At 62.1% G+C, this 23314-nt stretch overlaps 9 protein-coding genes across 9 annotated transcripts; 6 read left to right on the forward strand and 3 right to left on the reverse strand.

The window, feature by feature from the left end:
* Positions 1-278: 278 nt before the first annotated feature.
* On the reverse strand, positions 279-1056 carry VTJ83DRAFT_4756 (uncharacterized protein; the record flags this gene model as incomplete). The annotated part of the gene is made up of 2 exons (XM_071011280.1): positions 279-858; positions 929-1056. 2 exons carry the CDS (start codon positions 1054-1056, stop codon positions 279-281), a joined length of 708 nt encoding a protein of 235 aa, XP_070866206.1.
* A 2614-nt stretch (positions 1057-3670) lies between these two features.
* Positions 3671-5383, forward strand: VTJ83DRAFT_4757 (uncharacterized protein; the record flags this gene model as incomplete). The annotated part of the gene is made up of 1 exon (XM_071011281.1): positions 3671-5383. One exon carries the CDS (start codon positions 3671-3673, stop codon positions 5381-5383), a length of 1713 nt encoding a protein of 570 aa, XP_070866207.1.
* Positions 5384-5929: 546 nt separating this feature from the next.
* VTJ83DRAFT_4758 (uncharacterized protein) lies at positions 5930-8760 on the forward strand (the record flags this gene model as incomplete). Its single annotated transcript, XM_071011282.1, has 2 exons — positions 5930-5947; positions 6073-8760. The coding sequence occupies 2 exons, from the start codon at positions 5930-5932 to the stop codon at positions 8758-8760; spliced, it is 2706 nt and encodes a 901-aa protein (XP_070866208.1).
* Positions 8761-9083: 323 nt separating this feature from the next.
* On the reverse strand, positions 9084-10466 carry VTJ83DRAFT_4759 (uncharacterized protein; the record flags this gene model as incomplete). The annotated part of the gene is made up of 1 exon (XM_071011283.1): positions 9084-10466. The coding sequence occupies one exon, from the start codon at positions 10464-10466 to the stop codon at positions 9084-9086; it is 1383 nt and encodes a 460-aa protein (XP_070866209.1).
* Positions 10467-11509: 1043 nt separating this feature from the next.
* Positions 11510-12883, forward strand: VTJ83DRAFT_4760 (uncharacterized protein; the record flags this gene model as incomplete). The annotated part of the gene is made up of 2 exons (XM_071011285.1): positions 11510-12089; positions 12204-12883. 2 exons carry the CDS (start codon positions 11510-11512, stop codon positions 12881-12883), a joined length of 1260 nt encoding a protein of 419 aa, XP_070866210.1.
* A 722-nt stretch (positions 12884-13605) lies between these two features.
* Positions 13606-14220, reverse strand: VTJ83DRAFT_4761 (uncharacterized protein; the record flags this gene model as incomplete). Its single annotated transcript, XM_071011286.1, has 1 exon — positions 13606-14220. The coding sequence occupies one exon, from the start codon at positions 14218-14220 to the stop codon at positions 13606-13608; it is 615 nt and encodes a 204-aa protein (XP_070866211.1).
* A 638-nt stretch (positions 14221-14858) lies between these two features.
* Positions 14859-15566, forward strand: VTJ83DRAFT_4762 (uncharacterized protein; the record flags this gene model as incomplete). Its single annotated transcript, XM_071011287.1, has 4 exons — positions 14859-14874; positions 14954-14972; positions 15063-15156; positions 15234-15566. The coding sequence occupies 4 exons, from the start codon at positions 14859-14861 to the stop codon at positions 15564-15566; spliced, it is 462 nt and encodes a 153-aa protein (XP_070866212.1).
* Positions 15567-17065: 1499 nt separating this feature from the next.
* Positions 17066-18695, forward strand: VTJ83DRAFT_4763 (uncharacterized protein; the record flags this gene model as incomplete). Its single annotated transcript, XM_071011288.1, has 3 exons — positions 17066-17203; positions 17298-17764; positions 17867-18695. 3 exons carry the CDS (start codon positions 17066-17068, stop codon positions 18693-18695), a joined length of 1434 nt encoding a protein of 477 aa, XP_070866213.1.
* A 2094-nt stretch (positions 18696-20789) lies between these two features.
* VTJ83DRAFT_4764 (uncharacterized protein) lies at positions 20790-22236 on the forward strand (the record flags this gene model as incomplete). Its single annotated transcript, XM_071011289.1, has 2 exons — positions 20790-20886; positions 20978-22236. 2 exons carry the CDS (start codon positions 20790-20792, stop codon positions 22234-22236), a joined length of 1356 nt encoding a protein of 451 aa, XP_070866214.1.
* Positions 22237-23314: the final 1078 nt, after the last annotated feature.

Genomic DNA, 23314 nt, shown 5'->3' on the forward strand with positions numbered 1-23314 from the left:
GGCAATGCAAGCCAAGCCGTGTCGTGAGAGTTGTAACCACAAGGGAGAGTCCGAGACTTTGCATCATGCAGCCATAAAGTCGTGAGCGTGGCGTGTAAGGAGCTGTATTAGAAGCTCGACGGATGTCGGTAAAGTTGGGCCTCGGTGCCGAGCATGCTCTCGCCGAGCGAAGTGATAATGCAAAACACTTTCCTGGCGTGGAGGATGTTGTGTCTTGATTATGCTATTCCGGTTCGATTGAGGCGCGTGCGTTGGACCGGGACCATCCCCCGAGGGCCTTAGTGCCCGTACGGCGGCGGGTAGAAAGAAGGGGGCGGCGGCGGCGGCGGAATGCTACGCTCCATTCCGCGGTGGAAAGACTGGCGGCGCTCCCGATGAGGAGCCGGGGTCCTCCGCTCACGCAGAGGCTCGAGCGGCGGCGGCGGCGGGGTACGGCCGCGGGGCATGGCCAAATCTTGGTTGTGAGTGGAGAAGCTCGGTCCGGAGGCGACGGTAGGCGCAGCGGCGCCGCCGGCGGTGACGCGGCGGGGCTGCTTGCGAGGCCCGCTGAGGGCGCTGAGCGGAGGGTCCTTGACGGCGGGTTCGTTGTCGTCGGGCAGGGTCAGCTCGACAAGGCTGTAAAAGTACTCGAGAACTTCCGGGTAGCGCTGGACCGAGGCCTGCCAGTCCTCATCGATGCCGCGCTTGAGCTGGGCCTGGGCAGCGGCGACTTCGCTCTGATGCGGTGGGGCGTTGTAGTAATGGTAGGCATGGGCGGTGAGGCGCTCCATGTGCTGGGCGTGGGCCGTCTTGCGGCGTTCGGTCAAGAGACGGAAGTACTCGAGGATGTAGTCCTGAGCGTGAGCGCGGACCCAAGATCTGCAAGAATCCGGTCAGCCATCAAGGTCGTGAGAGGAACCCGGGGGAGGGAAAGCCGCGGCGGGCTTACCGGATGTCATTGTAGATGGACTGCATCATACGGCTCTCGGCCTGGCGGACGGCCTGCTCCAGACCCTTGGCCTCGCACTCGCAGGCGTACGAGGCCGGGGCGTGGCAGATGGCGCAGTCCGGATCCATCCTGACGACGCCTTTCGGCGGCTTAGACGGGTTGTATTCTCTGGTAGGCATGATTTTAGTGCTTGTGCTCGTAGCATCAACGAGGTGTCGGATATATATGAAAAAAAAGCAGCAGCACTGAGGTTCAACCTAGTGATACAGAAAAGGCTGACATAGACGGTAGTGTGGTCATGGCCTTGGTCATGACCGGCAGATGCAGGGCCCTGCCCAGGAGAAGAAGAGAGAGAGATATGACGACGACGACGACAACGACGACGACGACGACGACGACGACGAGAAGACGACAGATCGACGTATGTGGTAGATGATGGGAGGAGGAGGTGGAAAGAGGGGAGAGTGCTTGTGAGAGGGTGAGGGTGGCCGGGAAGATAGGGAACACGCAAGCGGTGTCCCTGGGCCCTGGGCAGCAAACAAGTGCAAGAAGAGGATAGGAGAAAGAGGTGGAAGAGGGAGAGAGGAGGAGGAGGAGGAGGAGTAGGGCGTGGACGACAGATGAGAGATGGGCGGACTATGGACTCACCTGTTGTGGTGATAGCACGCGAGTCGTCGAGCAGTAGCGGCAGCGGCGGCGGCGGCAGCAGTAGCAGCAGCAGCAGCAGCAGCGCGACACAACAGCAGCCAGCGGCAGAGGCAATACCAAAACCGCAGAAGTAGGGCGTCGATACAGACACACGTATGCCGCGGGGGGTTGAAAGCCGGGGGGGGTATGAGGGGGAGGGGAGAGGGCGATCGGGGGTGAGGGGATGTCGTGGATGAGACCAGAAGCGGGAATCTAGAACAGCGAGGGCTGCGAAGGGAGAGGGAGAGGGAGAGGTAGGTAGAGAGGTGAGAGACGACGAGAGAGGGTCTCACGGAACCTGAGGAGAGGTGTCGATGAGAGGCGGAACAGCCGATGACGAGCGAGAAGGAGAGTTGAGAGGCTGGTTGGAGGTTGGAGGTTGGAGGGGGGGGGGGGGGGGTGGGGTGGGAGACCAAGGCGCGGCTTAACCACGTTGAGAGTGGAATTCTGTGTCGTGGCTCGAATGCAGGGCCTCTGGCAGCAATTGGTCTGCAGGGTGCAGCGGCCCAATGTCTGGGTCAGCCAGTCCGGCGAGGCGATGGTCTGGGCGGGGGCCCAATCCCGCGACGAGCTGTTTCGTGTGTCGCACTGGGTACGGTTTGGATGCGGTGGAGATGCAGGTTGGGGCTCCAGCGACTGTTGCAGAGGCTGGGTGCAAGTGGACGGGCCTGATTCGTCTTTTGTTGTCGTTGTTGTTCTGGCGGATGCGGGTGGCGAGACGATGGGTGTTGTTCACCGGGGGGGCGTTCAGGTTGTGTCGGGTTCGAGGTTGAGCTTGCGTTGTCCCTAGCCGATAGGTAGGTAACCAAACGTTGAGACGCTGGTCGAGACGACGTTTGTTGCTTGCCAACGGAGGGGTTGGCAGCTGGCAGACGACCGAACGAGGGGTTGGAGCGAACGATCCGGGGCCGCGAGGAGGGGACGAGGCCGGGGGGGTGGATCCAGGTGGGAGGAGAGGGGAAAGAGAGACAGGCAGAGAAAGCAAAGAAAATGGCTCCCGGGAAGCCGAGACGGACGGGAGAGAAGGGGAAGGAAAGCAACACGTGCAGTGCAGATCAATAGGAATGAATGGATGCTTCTTTTGCACGAGTCCTATACGCAGTACGCACCTCACCTCTCCCATGCGGACAGCAAACCAGCCAGATCCTCTGGCCAAATCAAGACTGCACTCCAAACCAGGACGTCCTGGCTTCTGCTTCTTGTTGTTGCGGGTTGGCAAGGCCCACGGCGGGAGAAAAGACGGCTCATCCCACCTACTATACTAGTACGCAGCACATCCACCTGCATCACCTGTTCCAGCAGCGCTGACCGCATCTTCGGCTTGCTGTCCCCCGGAGGGCCAGTCCAGGCCGGGTAACCTACGCAGCCCCGGCAGCCGACGACTGACCGACGATGAAAACTGCAACGCGGCGAGCATGGAACAAGAGGCCCAATGCTCGTTGTCCATGCGGCCAAATGCAGCGTGGAACCCCCGCATGGACAGCACACAAAACCGTCCACGGGACGCCGCCACTCGTGACTGGGCATCAAGCTCACCAAGGCCGTTAGCGAATGCGGCTACTGCAGCCCGAGGGTTCCGATGGGACTGTTGATCCCTTCCCCGGACCCAAGCGCGTGCATGGTGTTCAAACTGGCGGGACAAGACCTGGGGAAATTGGGAGAGGGGGGGGGGAGGGGGACGTTGAGATGGTGGTCTTGATCCATCTTGAAATTGACAATATGAGAACAACAAAAGAACAAAAAAAAGGCCGGGTTGGAGGGTTGGATGGTTGCGATGAAGATCGGCAAGACGGACAAAAAAGGGTCGAGTGGGCACCTCAACTGGGGTTTTCCCGGCTCGGCATCGGTAACTTCCGACCGGGAGGGTTGGGTGGTGCTCGCCCAACAACTGAGGGAATGGACGTCACCTGCGAAAGGCCCGGCCTTGCACGGTCCTTATCTTATCGGGATTCTCACTCACCAAATTTCCCCCAATCCCGTTGGCGCGTCCATGTCGATGGGCGCCCTCGAGAATTATGATAAAAAAAAAAAGAAAAAAAGCCCACAACCCCCGCCATGGCCTGCCGCAGCCCGTGCGGTACACGCAGCCCCCGCGTGTTCCTCCCCTTCCTCTATCCGTCGCTCTTCTTCCAAAATGGCGCTCCCCGGACGAGCGCTGGAGCCCTGGCCGGCGCTCGGCGGCATCGCAGCACCGACGCCGCCCCCTCCGAGTACCCCCCGTCCCGGCTGAACCCGGCTCCCGACGACTACGCCATATCCAGCTTCGCCGACAAGGCCCGCTTGACCCTCTACGCCGGCGACGGCGGCCACGGCTGCATCTCGTTCCACCGTGAGGCCTACCTGCCCGACGGACCCCCCAACGGCGGCGACGGCGGCCACGGCGGCAGCGTTTACATCCAGGCCGTCCACGGAGAGACGTCGCTGCACAAGCTCGCCCGGAGAAAGGTTGTGCGCGCTGGCAAGGGGAAGAGCGGTCGGGGTAGCTCACGCGGCGGCACCCGCGGCGATGATGTTGTCATCCCCGTGCCCGTCGGGACCATCGTGCGCGAGCTTCGCCGTGACGATCCCGAGGCCGAGGCGCGCTTCTTCCTCAGCGCCCGGAAGCGGCGCAGCATGCTGACCGATCAGCCTCCCGACGCCGAGCCCCCAGACGAAGATGCGGAGCGGAGCCGCTGGATTCTCTATCCGGGCGCCTCCACGACCGAGCTCAAGAGCATCCAGCTGCCCCCCCTCCCGCGCCGCGATCGCGTCCTCCAGCAGCCCAAGGCGCCGATCCATCTGGACCTGTCCAAGCCGACGCCGCGGCCCATCCTGCTGGCGGCGGGAGGCCTGGGCGGGCTAGGGAACCCGCACTTTGTCACCAAGGACAACCGCAAGCCCATGTTCGCCACCCGCGGCGAGCGCGCCATCTCGCTGGAGATCGAGCTGGAGCTCCGGCTCCTGGCCGACGTCGGCCTCGTCGGGCTGCCCAACGCAGGCAAGAGCACCCTCCTTCGCTCCATCACCAACAGCCGTACCCGCGTCGGCAACTGGGCCTTCACCACGCTCCAGCCCAACATCGGCACCGTCGTGCTCGACAACAACAAAGGCCGCCCGCTGCTCACGAGCTACCGCAAGGTCAAGGGGCAGCACGACCCCTTCTCCATGGAGCCCGTGCCCGAGCAGGAGCGCCGCACGCGCTTCACCGTCGCCGACATCCCCGGCCTGATCGAGGGCGCCCACCTCGACAAGGGGCTGGGCATGGCGTTTCTCCGGCACGTCGAGCGGGCCGGCGTGCTGGCCTTCGTCGTTGATCTTTCGGCGGGCAACGCCGTGCAGGCGCTCAAGGCCTTGTGGCTCGAGGTCGGCCTGTACGCGCAGATGCGCGACGAGGAGGAGCGCGCCCGTCGCCGGCAGGCCGCCGTCGACTGGAGCCCCTCGGCCGGCACGAACCTGGGCCGCCACGGGGACATCGACCCGGAGGATCCCACCTTCTGGCCGAGCGGGGTGCACAGCCCGGAGGACCTCTCCGTCGCCAGCACCGGCGGCCTCCACATCGCCGGCAAGCCGTGGTTTGTCGTGGCCACCAAGGGGGACCTGCCCGACACGGCCGAAAACTTTGTCGAGCTGCGCGACTATCTCACGGCCATCACGCACGGCGAGGTCCCGCACCCGAGCGGCGTCGAGGGTGCTTGGACCAAGGAATGCGCCGCCATCCCCGTCAGCGCCATTCGCGGGGAGGGGGTTGATCGCGTCGTGCACTGGGCCGTGGGGTTGTTGGACGGGTGAGGAAGCCAAGGCGCATGTAGCATAGGGAGAACGTTACCTGGATGCCGCTGGGACCTTGCGTAAGAACAAGGCACGCCACGCCACCTCGCACCTCGCACCTCGCACCTCGCACCTCGCACCTCGCACCTCTAAACCATTGTCTGAAGCCTCGATCGATGCGTGTTTGAGAGACGACAGCCTCGTAGTGTGTGCTACGCAGGTGGTGGAAAGCACACTCTACCGTGTAGCATGTACCTAATACTACCATGTCACTAGCGTACGAGTACGCCGTAATTACTACACAGTAGACCAGCGGCGCACAGTGTTGATCTCTCCAAAGCCTGCTGCTGACACGGTCTGGACCCACCCACCCACTCCATCCGAGCCCCACATTCCGGGTCCCCGCCCCCACATTTTGCAGCTTCACCTTCGGTCGCTTTTTTTTTTTCATCGGCGTCAATCTCCTCTGCCGTGTTGCGCATGCGATTGACGTGTCTCTCGGCCGTCAATCATCACACCCGACCTTCTCTGATTGCCGCAATTCCGTCTCTATCAAGAGGCTACAACATGGGACGTGGAAAGAAGGTTCGTGACCCCTCCAGCCACAATGGATGGAAGAAGCCTGGCGGTCTCCCCTCGACCTCGACGGGCGCAAGCGACGACAACATGTCCGACGACAGCTCGGTGCTGACATCGCCATTGGCATCCAGGGACGCAGAGGCGGCGGCGGCCGGGGAGGTCGCGACGGCCGCGACGGCCGCGACAACCGTGACAACCGCGCCGACCATCGCCCTTACGCCCGGTTCCCCGAGGTGGTCAAGGAGAACAAGCGCCTCGAGCAGTACTACAATACCCTGCTGGACCTGCCCGAGGAGGAGCGCGCCGACTTTTGGACCGCCCTGCGCCGCGAGCTTCCCAACAGCTTTCGTTTCTGCGGCTCCAAGGGCCATGCGCTCGCCGTCAGGCGCCTGCTCCAGACCCGCTACATCCCCGAGATCACGCGCATCACCCACGAGGGCGTCGCCGTCGAGCCCCCCAAGCCCGTCCCCTGGTACCCCGACTCGCTGGCCTGGTCCATGACGACCCCCAAGAACGTCATCCGCAAGTTCCCGCCCTTTGCCGCCTTCCAGAAGTTCCTCGTCTCCGAAACCAGCGTCGGCAACATCAGCCGCCAGGAGGTCGTCAGCATGATCCCGCCGCTGCTCATGGACGTCCGCCCTGGCATGACCGTCCTCGACCTGTGCGCCGCCCCGGGTAGCAAGGCCGCCCAGCTGCTCGAGATGATCCACCGCGGCGAGGAGGCTCGCATCCGCCGCGTCATTCGCTCGTTCGCGGCCGAGGGTGACCCCGCCGCCGCCGCCGCCGGCGTCGCCGGCGAGGAGGATGCCCACGAGGAGGAGGACGAAGCGGCTCGTCTTGAGACCGATCCCGGCGACGACGGCCGCGCCACCGGCCTGCTCATCGCCAACGACGCCGACTACAAGCGCAGCCACATGCTGATCCACCAGCTCAAGCGCCTGTCGTCTCCCAACATGATCGTCACCAACCACGACGCCACCATGTACCCCGCCCTGAGGATACAGAACCCGGAGAACCCCAACAAGCCCATGTACCTCAAGTTCGACCGCATCCTTGCCGACGTGCCCTGTTCCGGCGACGGCACCCTCCGCAAGAACGTGAACCTCTGGAAGGACTGGGCCCCGGGCAACGCCCTCGGCCTGCACCTGACCCAGGTCCGCATCCTCGTCCGCGCCCTGCAGATGCTCAAGCCCGGCGGCCGCGTCGTCTACTCGACCTGCAGCATGAACCCTGTCGAGAACGAGGCCGTCGTCGCCGCCGCCATTGAGCGCTGCGGCGGGCCCGACAAGATCGAGATCATCGACTGCAGCGACCAGCTGCCCCTGCTCAAGCGCAAGCCCGGCATGCGCAAGTGGAAGATCATGGACAAGTCGGGCCGCATGTGGAACACGTGGGAGGAGGTCGAGGAGTACACCAAGTCGACCGAGGATGGCATCGCCCCCGGCCGCCTCGTCGAGAGCATGTTCCCGCGCCCCGCCACCAGCGACTGCGCCGACCTGCCCCTCGAGCGCTGCATGCGCGTCTACGCCCACCAGCAGGACACGGGCGGCTTCTTCATCACGGCGCTGCGCAAGAAGGCCGAGTTCAAGGCCAAGCCCGAGGAGGCGCGCCGGCAGCCGACCAAGCCCAACGGCCAGGCCGCGGCCGCCCCGAAACGGCCCCTGGACGAGGTTGAGGGCGAAGGCGAGGGCGATGATGCCGGCGCAAAGAAGGTGAGGCTTTCCGAGGAGCCGGCCGCCGACGAGCCCGCAGCCGCAGCCGCAGCCGCGGACGCGGATGCGAACGCGGACGCATCGACGCCGGCCAACGTCGAGACCCCTGCCGCCCAGGGCGAAGCGGTCCCGGCCCAGGAGGCTTCCGCCCAGCCCGAGCCGACCGCGCAGGCCCCCTCCACCACCGCCGCGGCCGCGCCGGCCGACCAAGCCGAGGACGCGTCCCAAAAGAAGCCCAAGGAACCCTACGAAGAGCCCTTCAAGTACCTCCCGCCGGACCACGAGGTCATCAAATCGGTGTGCTCCTTCTACCACATCTCGCCGCGCTTCCCTGCCGACCGCTACATGGTGCGCAACGCGCTCGGCGAGCCGGCCAAGTCGATCTACTACACCTCCGCCCTGGTCCGCGACATCCTGGTCCTCAACGAGGGGCGCGGCGTCAAGTTCGTCCACGGCGGCGTCAAGATGTTCGTCAAGCAGGACGCGCCCTCGGCCGACGTTTGCCGGTGGCGCATCCAGAGCGAGGGCATGCCCATCTTGCACGGCTACGTCGGCCCCGACCGCGTCGTGGTGCTCCGGAAGAAGGAGACGCTGCGCAGGCTGCTGGTGGAGATGTTCCCCAAGATCGCGGGCGACGACTGGAAGAAGATGGACGAGATCGGGGAGCGGGTGAGGGATCTGGGCCTCGGGTGCTGCGTGCTGCGGGTGGAGCCCGAAAAGGTTCCCGAGCCGGCGGCCGACGAGGAGGGCAAGGTGGAGGAGAACTACTTCACGGAGCACATGGCCCTGCCGCTGTGGAAGAGCTTCCAGAGCCTGAACCTCATGCTGCCCAAGGAGGACCGGAGCGCGATGCTGCTGAGGATTTACAACGACACCACGCCGCTCATCAACATGGGCATTCAGCGCGATGGCAAGGATAAGCAGCAGGAACAAAAGGCGGAGGAAAAGGGGGAGGCGGCGGCGGTGGCGGCGGCGGCGGAGGATGCCGAGATGCAGGACGCCTCTGCTGCTCCTGCCGAGGCCGCGGGCGATGCTGATGTCGTGGTGCCGGACGCCGACGCGGCCGCTGCCCCGGCTGCGGCGGCTGCGGAAGAGCCCAAGGCCTAACCGCCTGACCTCATCGGGACGTTGCCTTTTTTTTTTTTTTTTTTTTTTTTTTTTGTTTACATGTATGCATTCGATTGAACGGTCTGTCTGCTTGGGATTGTTTTGTTTCTTTTTTTTTTTTTTTTTTTTGTCTGCGGTCCATGGGGCAACCAAAATAGACCATCTTTGCATCTGTCAGCATCATCGGCCCGGTGGTCGGTAGCGTTGCGCCTGTGATAGCACGTCTCTTTTCCTGCTCCGAGGGCCCGGCCGTCTTTCAACAAGCCGTCTCGGATCAGCTTTCGGTCGAGAATTTTCAACGGCATCCTTGGTTGGCGCTCCCGTCATCCAAACAAAAACTCGACATAGTTGTTCCTCAAGCGAACCACTCCCTCCTCGAGCGGCCAGCCCTTCCCCTCGCACACCCTGCGCGTGATATCCTCGAGGGCGCCGTCCATGGCGTCGCCGGCGCAATGCAGGTCGCTCTCGACCAGCACCCGGTCGTCCGGGCAGGCACGCAGCACGTCGCCGAACCGGCCCGCTCCTCCGGCCGTCGACAGGTTGATGGTGGAGGAGAAAGAGAAAAAGACCTTGGCCGGCACCGCCGGGTGCACGTACTGCTTCAGGGTCTGCGGCGACCCGCTGAACGAGTGCAGGCAAATGCGCGGCGGGAACGGCTTGGACTTGTGCCGCCGACCCGCGACGGCCGCTATCCTGGGCCGGTCCTTTGGCCGACCGAGCTCGCCCTCGCCATCCGACACCTGGAACCCGTCGTCGTGCCCTTCCTCGTCGTCGTCGTCGTCGTAGTCGTCGTCGTCGCTGGATGAAAAGTCCTCGGCCCCCGGCGCGACCAGCTTCTGCTTGCGTCTCGACACCACCTCCTTCTCGTACCCCTTCCACAGCCCCGCCAGCACGTCAAACAGCACCCCGTGCGCCTGCACGCCGTGCACGCTGACAGGCACGCCCAGCTCGCCGGCAAGCCGCAGCTGCGCCTCGAGCACGCGGACCTGGTGCGGCATGCGCACCTGGTGCGGGCTCAGCATGCGGCCCTCGCGCCCGCCAGGCGTGAGCTCGGACGAGGCCTGCTGCCCCCCTTGCCTCCGCTCTTCCTCGCCGGCGCTGCCTTGCGATCCCTGCGCCATGCCCCACGGCCACGGGAGGCGAAACGTCTTGTCCAGCCCGACCTCGCCGATCATGGCCACCCCGGCGTCCAGCACGCGCCGCCGCGTGTCCGCGAGGAACCGGCCCAGCGGGACCGGGTCCGGCAAGCCCGCGACGAACTCGTCGCTGGGCGCCGGCGAGAGCACCGCGCCGTAGAGCTTCGCCTTGAGCTCTTCCGTCGTCAGCCCGCTCTTTTCGGCGGCGTCGTCGTCGTCGCCGTCGTCGTACAGCTGGTACGAGAACCACGGGTGCCACCCAAACGCCGGCACCACGCGATCGGCCGCGTTCGGCGCCGGGCCGGCCTGCAAAGCGGCGCGGCTGCCAACGGCGTGCTTGGACGCGACGGACGCCACGAGGTCCTGGTCCTGGGACCGCGTGGCCATGACGGTGAGGACGCGGGCTTTCATGGAGGGGATGCTGGCGATGGAGGCCATGGTGTCGGTCGGGTGGCAGTGGGCGTCGGCAACCCCTAGGTGCCAGGGGAAGTCTGACGAGGTTGATGATGGTAATGATGAAGGGGCGGCGGGCGTTTGGCCCTCGGGAATACCAGCTCCGCCGCCGCACATGGTTGGTTGCCTGGTTGTATTTCTTGCGTGGTCTGGGCTTTGCCGTAGAGAAATAACACGCAAGATGGAGGAACACCAGAGGTAGGACCAGATGTAGGTTGGTACCTCTTATGTGATTTGAGATGGAGCGAGGCTGTAGTGCCCTGTTGCTCTTGATGGATGCGAGGTTGGCCCGGACGTTGTGACTTGGGTCTTGGGTAGGTAGTGACCCCTCCACCCCGCTCCGGAGAGAAGCGGGGGCAGGGCTGGCGGTGCCAAGCCCGGAGCATCGGCTCGGCCCCGATCCGTGCCGGCTTGGCATTGACGATCTTCAACGGGTGACTCCTGGCCTTCCCGGAGTAGCTCGCCGTTCTATTGACGAGTGCTGCAGCGCGAGAGTGAGTCTCTATCGTTCATGCGCGGACAAGCAAAGTCCTTAGTACCTAGGCACCACATGACGGGGCAAGAAACCGTCTCGCTCTGCTACGTCAAACCCTCTCCGTGGGGCCAGACCGGACCGGGCCGGATCGGATCGGACGTAAGTCAGTGGACGTTGATGAGTAAACGCAAGGTCTCAACTGAATGACTCTCGTCAACTCGGGTGACTGGAATGCTGTTAAGAGCAGCTTTGCTCTGCCTGAGCTACCTCTTAGTCACGACCTCGTCATCCTAGCCAGAGCCTCCTGCCTACGAGGTCCGTGTGCCATTGGGGAGTATATAAGAGTCCGCACCCACCCCCTTTTCCCTACCCACCAACCTTCCATCACCCGACAATCTCCTAGAAGTCACATCAGGACAAGGAAGCCACAGGCGCATAGACCTTGAAGCATTGGCACAGACCACGGAGCACAGCGCGTGGAGATACCAACAACACAACCTCCCAACAGCCTCAGCCCCCGCAGCAGAGATCACATTGCACGCACAGGAAGCAGAACCATACAGCACCGCAAGGCCAACAAGGCAGACCACGCAGTACCAACCACCTCCCAAACACGATCTCCAAAAGCACAGCCCACAGCGACCTCTACCCGTTCAGCCCCTGGCTCATCACAGCAATAGCAGCCATGGCATCACCCGGACGTCAGACGTCGGTCGAGGCTCCGGCAGGACGGGCTCAGACCTGTCTCGAGCAGATGTCCAGGATGATCCTCCAAGCGATCGTCTCCCTCTACGCATTCCTGTTTTGCTTTGGTCTCGGAGGTGCCGCCACGGGGTTTTTGACCACCGGGGTGTGCGCCCTTCGCTTCTTCGTCCGCTCCTTGCTGCTCACTCCCCTCGGCTTCCCCCGGACCGCCGTGGACGAAAGCGCAGGCCCCCGAGCAGGGCGCCGACCGCGTCAGACGCCCATCAAGGTTCTCGCTCCATGGGCTCGGGGACCCGTCGAGCGCGTGGCTGCAGGTCTGGCCGGAGGGGTTGAGATTCTTGCCACGCAGGTCATCGGGGTGACGTTTGGTGCCGTCGCTACCATGTACGTCATCCTGTACAGCTCCGGGGCCCGGAACACGGCCCAGCGGTTCTTCCAACTTGCGGTGTATCCCTTTGACATGGTCGGCTGGTTGGTCAGATCCCGGCGCCGCCGCTCCGGGTCCAATGAAGACGCGGACCATGGCGATAACGACAGCGACCATGATGATGATGATGACGGTGATGGCTGCGTCGTATGCACCGGCGGTTATGGCTGTTCCTGCTGTTTTCCTTGGTCGGACTCTGAAACATTCGTCTCCGGAGAGTCCGGGGACGAACCGAGAACGCCGCCAGGCGCCATCCGTGCCGATCCTAACGGCAGCGCTTCCATCCTTCGCGTTGCCGGTGATGGCTTTCCGGTTCCTTGGTCCGACGCTGAGACCGTGGTCTTTCGAGGAGCGCATCTAGACGACGGGACGCCGGAGCCAGGCGTCAGCAGCCACGACGCCTCGACCGTCACCCACCTGCGTGAAGAGCCCCGCGACGTAAGCCCTTGCTCCACTCCCAGCCCTCGGGGTTCGCCGTTGCCGCTGCCGAACTACATGGTTCACGGCTCTGTTACTCCCCGCCGTCGGCGAAGCACCACGACGGCCACCGCACCCTCCCTGGACAGGCTGATCAACTCGACGCCCAACGTCCAGCGCCGGAGGGCCCAGGCCCAACAGCACATGCAGCAGCGGCAGCAGCACCAGCAGCAGCACGAGGAAGGCTTCGTCCCCCGGGAAGACTCGTTCGCGGAGCTCTATGCCAGCCATGCCGCGACGCTGATGGAGCGGCGCACGCAGCACCTCAAGCGGGAGCGCCGCGAGCGTGAGGGTCGGGAGCGGCTGCGGCAGGCTGCTGACGCTGACGGACCCGTCGGCAGTTGGTGCAGCTGGGTCTCAAGCGAGGAGGCCCAGCGGCACGTACGCGGCTGGCAGGCGGACCTCGAAAAGGCGGCTGGTATCGTCACAGCCAGGCTCTGGGCGGCCTAACCGAGAGCCGGGGTCGTAGGGAAAGGGGTCATCGAGAAGGCAGAGAGGGGCATGGCGTGGATAGGCGTCATGAGGTGACGTCAGGGGAAGGTAGTAAAGAAAAATCGACTGCCAAAAAAATAGTAGATAGCAGACAGAAAAAGCCCCTCCCAAAAATGGGTAAAAAGTCTTCCGTATCAGCGTTTAGTCCTGAGTAAGAGCACGGGGTCGAGTCATAGACAGTTGATAGACATGGAACGAAGAGCAATGTGCAGGTCTATAGACGAACCGTTCGGACCCTTGTGTTTCGTCTACACGTAATCCTCCGAGCCCCATAGATTCCTGCCATCAACCGAACGCTGACCGTGGACATAACCATGTGATGTGTGCGTTTCAGGTACCTCGGTAGTTATGATGTGGTAAGACGTAGTAGATGCTTTTCAGAAGCGTTGTTTGTGACTGTCCGGCTTGGGACTCAGCCGACGTAGTGAAGGTCTTTGACTCACAACTCCTGCCATCCGAGTGACACCCTGGCCCAACATGCGACATACGGCCTAGATAGACACAGAAAAGAACCTAGGAAGCGGCCATAAACGAACAAAGTTCATCCTGTTACAGCCACCAACGCCAAAAAAAAAAAATTGACAGTGTCTGCCCTCTCCCAACCCCAAGACCAACGCCCGAAACGCCGTTCGTTACCCGTCCCAGCCAAGTCCCGTGCTCCATCCCCCATCCCATCCCCCCTAAAGACTGTTCCAAAAGTAGTTGGCGTAAAAGAACCTCGAAAACTTGCGGTCAATGTTGACCACATGCACATCGCCCTTCCGATCGTTGCGCACAATCACCCTGTTGAAGTCGCCATCTTTGCCGTCCCGCTCGATTTCCATCCCCAAGCTCCGATACACCTTCAGCCTCAGCAAGACCTCGTCGTCCACCCCGCCGTTCCCTCCCTCGCCGGCCCCTGCCCCGGCCACCGCACCATCCACCCCCTGCAGCTCCAGCTCCTGCAACCTCGCCTTCAGCTCGTCCAGCTGCGCCTGCAGCCTTTCGGTTTCCATCTCGAGGTCCGACGCGGACTTGGCGACGCGGAACTTGTGCGTGTCCAGCCGGGCCATGTCGGACGCGTGGCGGGCCGAGGAGTGGGACGTGGCCAGCTCGTCGAACTGGGACGCGAGGGTCGTCTGCATGCGCGCGAGCTTGGCGAGCGCTTCTTCCCCCTCGCGCAAGCGCCACTCGCGCGCCTGCTGGAGGGCCGAGAGGGACTCGGAGACCCGCGAGACGGCGGCCTTGTCGGGCGCGATGTTGAAGTTGGCCACGGTATGCCGGATGAGCGTGGCGGGGTCTTCTTCGAGGAGCATCGTGGCGGTTGACGAGACGAAGGTTGGGAGATGGGATTTGCGGGATGCTGTGCAAACGTGCAGAGAGGGGCGAGGACCGGACGTCGCGTTGGTTTTGTCGTCGGGATTTCTTGCGATGCTTGTTCTGTGGAAGCGTGGAAGAGGAGACTCGACGAGACCATGAATGGCTTTGTTTGGTTGTCGGTCGACGTCCAGTAGAAAGTTGATGGCCGATGGACATCGGTTGAATGTTTGGAAAGAAAGCTTGGCGCAGCGCTCCGACGTCTCCACAGCGACCTGGGACTGGCGGGGACGCCCGCTCGCTTTTGGGGGGGGGGGGGGGGGGGGTACCCGAGCAGCAGCAGCAGCAGCAGCAGCCCCGCCTTATCTTATCAACCGCCGGCAGCTCTCGGCTTGCTTTCCAAGGTTCTGGAAACCTTTCGTCATTCCGAGCGGGCCACACTTCCCCAGGCTCACAGCGTCACGGCCCGAGCTTTTGTCCAAACAAACGACACTTTTCCCGCACACAACCGAAGACGCTCTTTCAGCCACCCCGGTTCTCCGCCAATAACGTCTCCGCAAGCGGGAGCTTCGAGAACCCACACCGGCTCATCCTGCTCTGACGACGTTCGTTCGGCCCATAGCTTCTTGCGGCGACCATGACACAACTTCCATGTGAGACTCCCCGCCTTGGGCACCGCGTGCAAGCGGAGACAAAGCCTCGATCGAAGTCCGCTGACCATCATGTTCCCAGATGCCATCGATGCCGAGACGTATGCGCTCTTCCTCCCGCAGAACGACCCGCATCCCTCTCTACGGCGTTTCCCAGCCATGGACTAACCAAACCCCCCCGAAATCCACAGGCCGCTCAACCCCGCCGAGCTGGCGGTGCTAAGGGCGCAGTACGAGAAGGAGGGGGATATGGTGGGCGTGCAGACAAAGTTCAACTACGCATGGGTACGACACCCCCCAGGACCCCTATCGGACGTCTCGGCGAGCAACAAGGATCTAACCACCGGTCGCTCCGTCCCCAGGGCCTCGTAAAATCCAACGTACGACAAGACCAGCACCTCGGCGTGATGCTCCTCTCCGAAATCTTCCGCACGTCCCCCGAGCGCCGCCGCGAGTGCCTGTACTATCTCGCGCTGGGCAACTACAAGCTGGGTAACTACGGTGAGGCGCGCCGGTACAACGACCTGCTGCTCGAGAGGGAGCCCGGGAACCTCCAGGCCAGCAACCTGCGGTCCCTGATCGACGACAAGGTGGCCAAGGAGGGCATGGTGGGCGTCGCCATCGTCAGCGGAGTGGCCGTTGTGGCGGGCATCGTTGGGGGTGTGCTGTTGAGGAATCTGGGGAGAAAGCGGTGACGCAGGGAAGAGGCCGGTCGACAGGGTGGGGAGGAGAGGGAGCGTGGGCCCAGGTATGTTGATTGCATTTCTGGAGACATGCCATCCGCCGTGTACTTTTTGTTTTCATGACAGCCATCGAGATGATTATGTTTCTTAGCTTTTGTTGTATGGCGCGGGGCTCTGGATATCACAGAGGGACGGGCACAGCAATACCACTCTTCACTCGCGAGAGAGTCCCTATTTCCAACAAAACAATTCACGCAAAGGTGTGGGAGTCAAGACAGCCCCCCCCCCCCCCCCTCCCCTGGAGACAGGATAACAGCACCAAAAAGTTTCATGATCCATAAACAGACCATGATGACGAGGGTGATGATGATGAGACGGAGGGAGGAAGAGGAGGTGGTGGCGGTGGTGGTGGTGATGATGATGGTGGAAGTGGTGGCGGCGTGGGGGGGGGGGGGGTTGAAAAGAAAGATGCAGAAAGGAGGTTACAGAAAAGGCGAAAGATGGGACAAAAATGACAATGAAGAACACAAGAGATACAAAAACAGGGGGGGAGAATAGGTGGCATGAAAACCCGAATGGATAGAAAGAGCCGTTGCTCTATATGAAGCCTGAAGTCTCAAGAGTCTGTAGGAGGAGCAGGAGGTGGATGAAGCCGCGGTATGTGGTACGTTTGCAAAATGTACAAAAACAATACGACCTGACTGATACCGACCATGACGTGAAGTTTTGTTACGGTGACGGAAATTCGTCCAAGTCAGCCAGGTCCCTGAAGATTGGCCGAGCGGGTCCATGACGCAGCGTCTCCAGGGTTCCAGGAACTCGGTCGGTCCCCACGACCCTCCAAACTCCCCCACTTCAGGCGTTGACACGCACCCACTGGACACCACCTCAGCACCAACCAGCCCCCCCAGGTACCTGCATGCCATTTCATGCCCAGTTGGACTCCCATGACTGCCAACACCCATCCCTTCTGCCCAGTCAGCCCAGCAAGCCTCGTTCGACAAGCTACTGTCGGTTTCTCCACCTGACCCCTCCACGATTGCCTGGGGTTGGCGATCTTTAAAGCGCTCGGCAGCACGGAACAGAGCCCGACCATTTCACAGCCCGGGGCCCGACTGCCTCAGGTTCTCAGGCTCAGCCGTTCTCTCACGAGTGGAGGTTACTTCTACCCAGTACCACCGTCAGCTGGCTCGCTCCCCTTCGGTTCGGCACCACGGACTACAGGCCAGGTACCGCGTCTTGAAGCGTGCCGCAGACCTGCATGACGAAGGCGGTAGCTGAGCTCGCCACATCTCCCTCGCATCGCACGGCCACTTGGTGACTTGCGCTTCACACCGGCCTCTTCTTTCGCGCCCGAGAGGCATCATATCAAGACGGATTTTCCGCCCGTGCTTTGACCGACCGACATCCTGGCGTCTCGAGGTGGACTTGCATTTGCCGCCGTGACCGGCCTGCTCGGCGCCCTCGCCGCCCTCTACCAGAGCAACCAGGCTGCGCGCTCGAGGCCCGGCATGGCGTCCCGCGCGGGGCATCACCTTCCTTTCATCGTCGGGCGAGAGATCGTTTACTGTTACGGATGCCAGCACGAGTGGTACCGCGAATCCCCTTCGCTGAGCTGCCCGGCCTGCGGAAGCGACTTTGTTGAGATTGTGAGCATGACGGCGACAGCCCTGCCTGCCCTGTTTGGCTGTCTGGCTTCTTTGGAGGAGAGGCCACGGTGATGCTGACCGATGGCACCATCAGGTCGACTTTGAAAATGACCCTCGATCTATGAACGACGGCCCTGCCCCTCGTGGCATGGGCGGCCACGCCAGCCCGCATCCTCACCAGCCTTTCGGCTCCGACTCGGATCCCGAAGAAGGCGATATCGAAGAGCTCGGCTACGGCTTCGGCAGCAGACCGCGGCCGACCCCCGGCGCCCGCTTCCGCGATGCCAGCAGCCACCGCAGGACCCCGATCGACGAGGGCGACGTCATCTTTCGCCGACTTGCCGAGATCCTGGATGAATTTGGTCCCGCGAGACCCATGCGCGAAGCCTCGCCGGGTGGCTTCTTCCCGGCCGACGAGAGCCGCTCCTCACCACCCACGGGAACCCGTATTCATCAGCAGACGACGTTCCAGAACGGCCCGTTCGGCACCACAACGCGCGTCACGGTGACCAGCGGCACGTTCGGGACCACTCCCGACGTGGGGTCTCCCAACATCACCACGTACGTTCCCCCTGGCGGAGGTCAAAACCGGGCTTCGGCACCACGGATACGTGCGTTCGCCGTCCCGCTGGACCATGTGCCTAACGCAAATGAACTTCGTAGCTTGCTCGACCAGCTCTTCGGCAGCCCCTTCCCTGCGGGCGACCCAGCCCGCCGTGTCCGGACCGGGCCGGAGCCGGACATGGCCTTCGCGGGAGGACCCTTCCTCGGCGGACTCAGCGGGCTGCTGCAGTCGCTGTACAACCCCCAGCATGGCGTTCAAGGCGATCACGTCTACACGCAGGAGGACTTTGACCGCATCATCAGCCAGCTGATGGAGCAGTCGGTGCAGACCAACGCCCCGCCGCCCGCGTCGCAGGACGCCATGGACCGCCTCGAAAGGAAGCTCGTCGACGACGAGATTCTCGGGCCCGAGGGCAAGGCCGAGTGCACCATCTGCATCGACGAGCTCAAGCGCGGCCAGGAGGTCATGGTCTTGCCTTGCAAGCACTGGTACCACGAAGAGTGCGTCGTGCTCTGGCTCAGGGAGCATAACACGTGCCCCATGTGTCGGAAGCCGATCGAAGAGGCCGGCGGCGGCCCTGGCCACGGCAACGCCAGCGGCAGCAGCAGCAGCAACAGCAACAACAACAATAACAACAATAACAACAGCAACTTTGGCGGGGGATGGGGCGGAGTCCGGCAGGGCTCCCAGCAGGGCTCTTCGTCGCGCGCCGAGCGCTTGAACGCGGCCCGGCGTCGCAGCATTCAAGCTCCTGCGCCGCCGAGGGAATGGGGCAGCGGAGCAGGATGGGGTTGGGGTATGGATGAAGCACAGCACGAGGCTCATCAGCCCCCGTCCGGGTCGCAGACACGGCGGAGGTCGCAGCATGAAGCGGGCGGTGGGGGTGCGCTGGGATGGTTGAGGGATCATTGGGCGAGGGGTCGTTAGGCGCGGTGGCCGTGGGGGATGGAGAGGAGTCGGCGGGCAGGATTGACCCAAGCCTCCTCCCCCTCCTCCCTTGGGCAGGCTGTGCGAGCCACACCGAAAGATTTGGCGTTGACCTGGGGCAGCGGGAGCCCCTGAAACCTGGAGGATGTGAAGCCTAGTTTGTTCACACTTCTCGCTTGCACCGAACTCGGCTGTTTACTCTCGTTTTGTCTCGGCCATTTTCGAACGGCAACAACTACAACAACTCCTCCTCCTACTACCACTACTGCAACAGCAGCAGCAGCAGCAGCAGCAGCAGCAGCAGCAGCAGCAGCAGCAGCAGCAAGAAGCAGCACAGCATTGCCAGCAAAAGAATCAACAGCATTCGCAGAAGCAAGACCCACGCCTCTCTTTACATGTCGATGGATGTGGCATTTGGTGGCGCCGAGGAGCCGAGCTGGACGGGGATTGACGGTACCTTTCAGGCTTTACGGCAACATGGACGGTTTGATCACCCGGAGAGGCGGGAAAGGGAGCCGGGAGGAGAAAGAAGGAAGATCGGGGATGATGTGAAATTGAATGAACCCTTTTCTGCTTTTTCTTTCTTTTTGATAACTCCTCTACAACAGGTATCTTCCTTGCTTTACGGTACTAAAGGCGGAGTGGAATACGAAGTCCCCCCCCCCCCTCTGAAACATGAATCTTACGAGCATGAACCCCTAAGAGCAGGCTGAGGCGACGGGAAACGGAACCCCAAGGCTGAGGAGTGATCAACGCGATGTTGCGGGAGCTAATGAAAAGAGACGAGCGTTGTGTCTTTTTTTTTCTTGTTTTTTTCTTTTTTTGTTTGTTTTGGGGTGGTTGGCTGCGGTTGCGTTCTTGCTTGTCAGAGGTACCTACTTTACCTACCTACCCCGGTACATACTATTGTCCCTAGCTATCTCGTCGATGCGTCGTTGAGTTAATTAGGTGGAGGACACCCCCTACCTTGATGTCAGTGCCTCGTGTTCTTAACGTGGACTTCATATCTTGCCGTCTTAGGGATTGTTGGCGAGGATATCAGACGGAACCGTCTGATGGTGTCGGCCTTCTGCCTTGCGGAATGCGAGGATGATCCTGGAGTTTGCATTCTATGCTTGTGGCAGACTCAGGTCCTCCTGTCCTCTGTGGTGTGTGTGTGTGTGTGTGTGTGTGTACTGCGTATGTGTATTTGCTCGTTGGGGGTGGCCTGTCACCGTTAGGTCGGGCGGGGTATCAACAGAAGCAAGGGAGGTCGATAAGTCGAGCAGTCCTCCGTAAAGCAATGAAGCTGACCAGCTGCGGCTTAAATGATCGTAGAAAAACCAGCAGTCCCGTTTGTATAGCTTCTCTCCTCAAAAGGTGGAGTGTGGTTCAGGGCCATGCTGCAAGTATTATACCATCGCGGCAGAAACATACATCTCTGCCGTAACTAATAGTAATGCGAACCGTTTCCAGAGCGGCGAACCCCAAGCATCCCGTATCAGCCTTGGGAGGGGGGGGGGGGGGGGGTTCGGAGGCCGCCGTCAGCTCGCTGGCTCCAGGCCACGCTGTGATTGGCCCCGGCCACTTGAATCCGCTCTGGTGCAACATTGTCCTCTTCTGTTCGCATCCCGATCAGGAAGGGTGTTGCGTATGCTTTTCATGCGTTTCCAGACTGTGGATGGAGGCTTAGACGGTGGAGGGGCATGGTCGATGCCCGACAGCTCGGTGACGTTTATGTTGTCCATTTGGCCGTTTTTTTCCCCAGGCCAGGCCCGTGTCCTTTTTGTCATCGGCCTGAGTGTTTCTTGCTCTTGCTCTTGACTTTTCGCTTGGTCCATAAAGGGTGTCTTGACCAGGCTCGCTCTATGCCCGGTTGTGCGAGGGCGTTCAAGTCTACGTGCTCGCCGTCAAGTGGACGGCTTGACGGTTCAACACCAGAGCACCAAGGTGCTTGGTATCGCGCTCCTCCCTCACCTACCCTCTACTAGCGAGCTAGAGTGGGTGATGTCTCGTTCTCCGGGCTGCTCCTTTTTATAATCGAGCACGGCTTTCACCTTGTCGTTGCCTGGGCGAGAACGCATTTGAAACCCCCCAAACCCCCCAAACGACATCATGAGCATGCGTCACCTCGTCGCCGCTAGCGCAGGCCTCTTCCTGCTCCAGGCTCCTGGGCTGGTACAGGGTTTGCCTGTGCCTCACCCGCTACGAGGTACAGCCCTCCCCTCCATGAGAGGCGTCGTCGCGTCTCTCTTAGCAGTTTTTGCTGCTTTTGCCCAGCCATACTAACAACCCGGTCACAGGAGCTAAACAAACCCCCATCCCCCCTTCTCCACAATCCACGTCCACCAACACCACCCTCACCCTCACCATCGCCACGCCGACTCCCGTGCTAGACGACCATGCAATTCCAATTGGATCCGGCGTTACTACCACCGTGACCGCATCCACCTCCTCCTCAATCCCATCCAACCACCCCAAAGCCAACAACAGCAACAACAACAACAACGAAAACGAAGACGACGTCGACGACGATGATGATGAGAATGATGATGATGACGATGGCTACCCCGACGGCGACCTCACCCGAGAACTTGCCGAGCTCGCAACCCTACGCCTCCAACTCGCCGCCCTGGCGCGCGAGATCAGAGAGCGCGAGGCATGGCTGGCGCGCCAATCGGGTGTCGTGAAAGCGGCGGCTCAACTTTCGTCCAGCAGCATGGCGGATTGCGACGGGCTGGGGTGCGTCGGGCGCGTGTTTGTGCGGAGGGTGCGGCATGCTCTGCACGTCGCTGGCGGCGGTGGCCATGGCCCTGATGATCTTGGGGGCGCCGATGGCGAGAGCGCTGCTGCGGAAGAGACAGGTCCGGGGAGGGGGATCCCGCGGCCGCCGTGGCGGGGTGGGAGCGGGGTCGGCGTCGACGAGAGCGATGCTGCCGGGGGGGTGCCGGAGGGGGCCGGCGAGAACGGTGAAGGGTACGATCCGTTGCTGGTTGGCCTCTGCGCCGCGGTGCTCATGTCGGTGGTGGCCCTTCTCGCGACCGGCGGGTACTCCAGCTGCGCGGACGCGGGAAGCATATCGCTCTGCGGCTGTGTCGGCTGCCAGCAGCGCCCGCCGCCGCTACAAGTTGAGGAAGAGCGCCCTGGCTGGGACATGCTGGAGCTGGACGCGCCGGGGCTGGAGCCATGGCCCAGGTATACCGACAGCGATGGGCCGAGCTACGCGGTTGGCGATGAGAAGAGGCGGATCGAGGTGCAAGACGAGGCTCAGCCTGGCGAGGAGCAGCCTGGCGAGGAGCAGGAGGATACGACCTCCTGGGACGAGAAGCGAGCCGAGGAGCAGCAGGCCGAGGAGGCGATGACGTTGAGCGATGAGCTCGATCCGGAGGAGCCGCAGACGGAGGATTCGGCGGTGCCAAGGGAGGGACCTGGGGGTGGTGAGACAGAGGAGCCGACAATGGCGGACGAGATTACAGCCTTCAGGTCGGCCGTGGATTTGGTTGAGGCCTTGATCGCCGGCGAGGAGGCGAGGATGGCGTCAAGGGGGAGGCCCCCATGCTAGCATGTTTCCAAAGACAAACCGCTACGGGTTTGGTACGGGCAACGCTCCGGGTGCCTACTCTCTATTTACATACCTACCTAGGTACCTCAGGTACTGTACCCAAGGTAGGTACCTACCTACCCTGAATAATACTGTGTAATAATCGGCCTTCCAGCGTTCAAGGCTCCGAGGAGCCTGGAAATAGAAACCCAGCAGAGGACGGGATCCGGAAACCTGGGCGACCTACGGGAAACAGACGGCCCGATTCCCCTCTTCACAACGGATACCACAGCACATGACTTTGGTGATGGTTGTATTTTTTTCAGGGCCCTGCTCGACTTTGACTTTCCGTATGCTGAGCGACAGACCATCAAGGGCGGCTTGACATGCGTTGCTGGGTGATTGGTTGCTCGAACTGTGAAACCTCGAGATTGAGGCCCAAACCCCCGCCAGCGTTTTCCCCCCGGTCCCGGTCTTTCTTGTGCTTCTAGGGGCCCCTCTTGGCGTGGTGGTGGGGCTTCCATTTACTGATCTACTGTCCTTACCTGAGGAGGTCCAGCGGGCGCTGTCAGTGGACCCGCTGGCGCGCTGGGGGGGGGGGGGGGGGGGCATTCGACGCTGGACTCCACTGTGCCTCTCTGCAACCACCTGAGCTCGTTGCCCGCTGCGAATTCTGGTTTCGCCAAACCTGGGAAAAGCATCGGTTGGTTGGACCCGACCGTTTTCGATCCATCGCCTTGCTCGGTCTTGACTCAAACCACGGCAAACAGGGCGTTGATCCTTGCCAGCACCTCATACTCGTGCCTAGATATCTTAATTACCTCCCTTGCCTATTCGGGACCGCCGTGCTTTTGCATGGCCGCAGACCCTTCGCTGGCCCAGCCTTTTTTTGTGCGACAGTTTGTTGGCCTGATTCCGTCTTGATCGCCGCCCACGCTCCCTCCTCCATTGCGCCTTGCTCGTCACAGAAGCGACCAACCACCCCCCCCGCTAGCTGGCATCCGACGCCCGGAACCAGAGACCCGTTGAGCGCCTTTCTCCTGTCGTCTGTCGCCTGGCCGAACCCCGACAACCCGGCCCGCCAACGACCTTGAACCGC

The sequence above is a fragment of the Remersonia thermophila genome, chromosome 4 (assembly GCF_042764415.1).
Source record: "Remersonia thermophila strain ATCC 22073 chromosome 4, whole genome shotgun sequence".
Classification (NCBI taxonomy): Eukaryota; Fungi; Ascomycota; class Sordariomycetes; order Sordariales; family Chaetomiaceae; genus Remersonia; species Remersonia thermophila.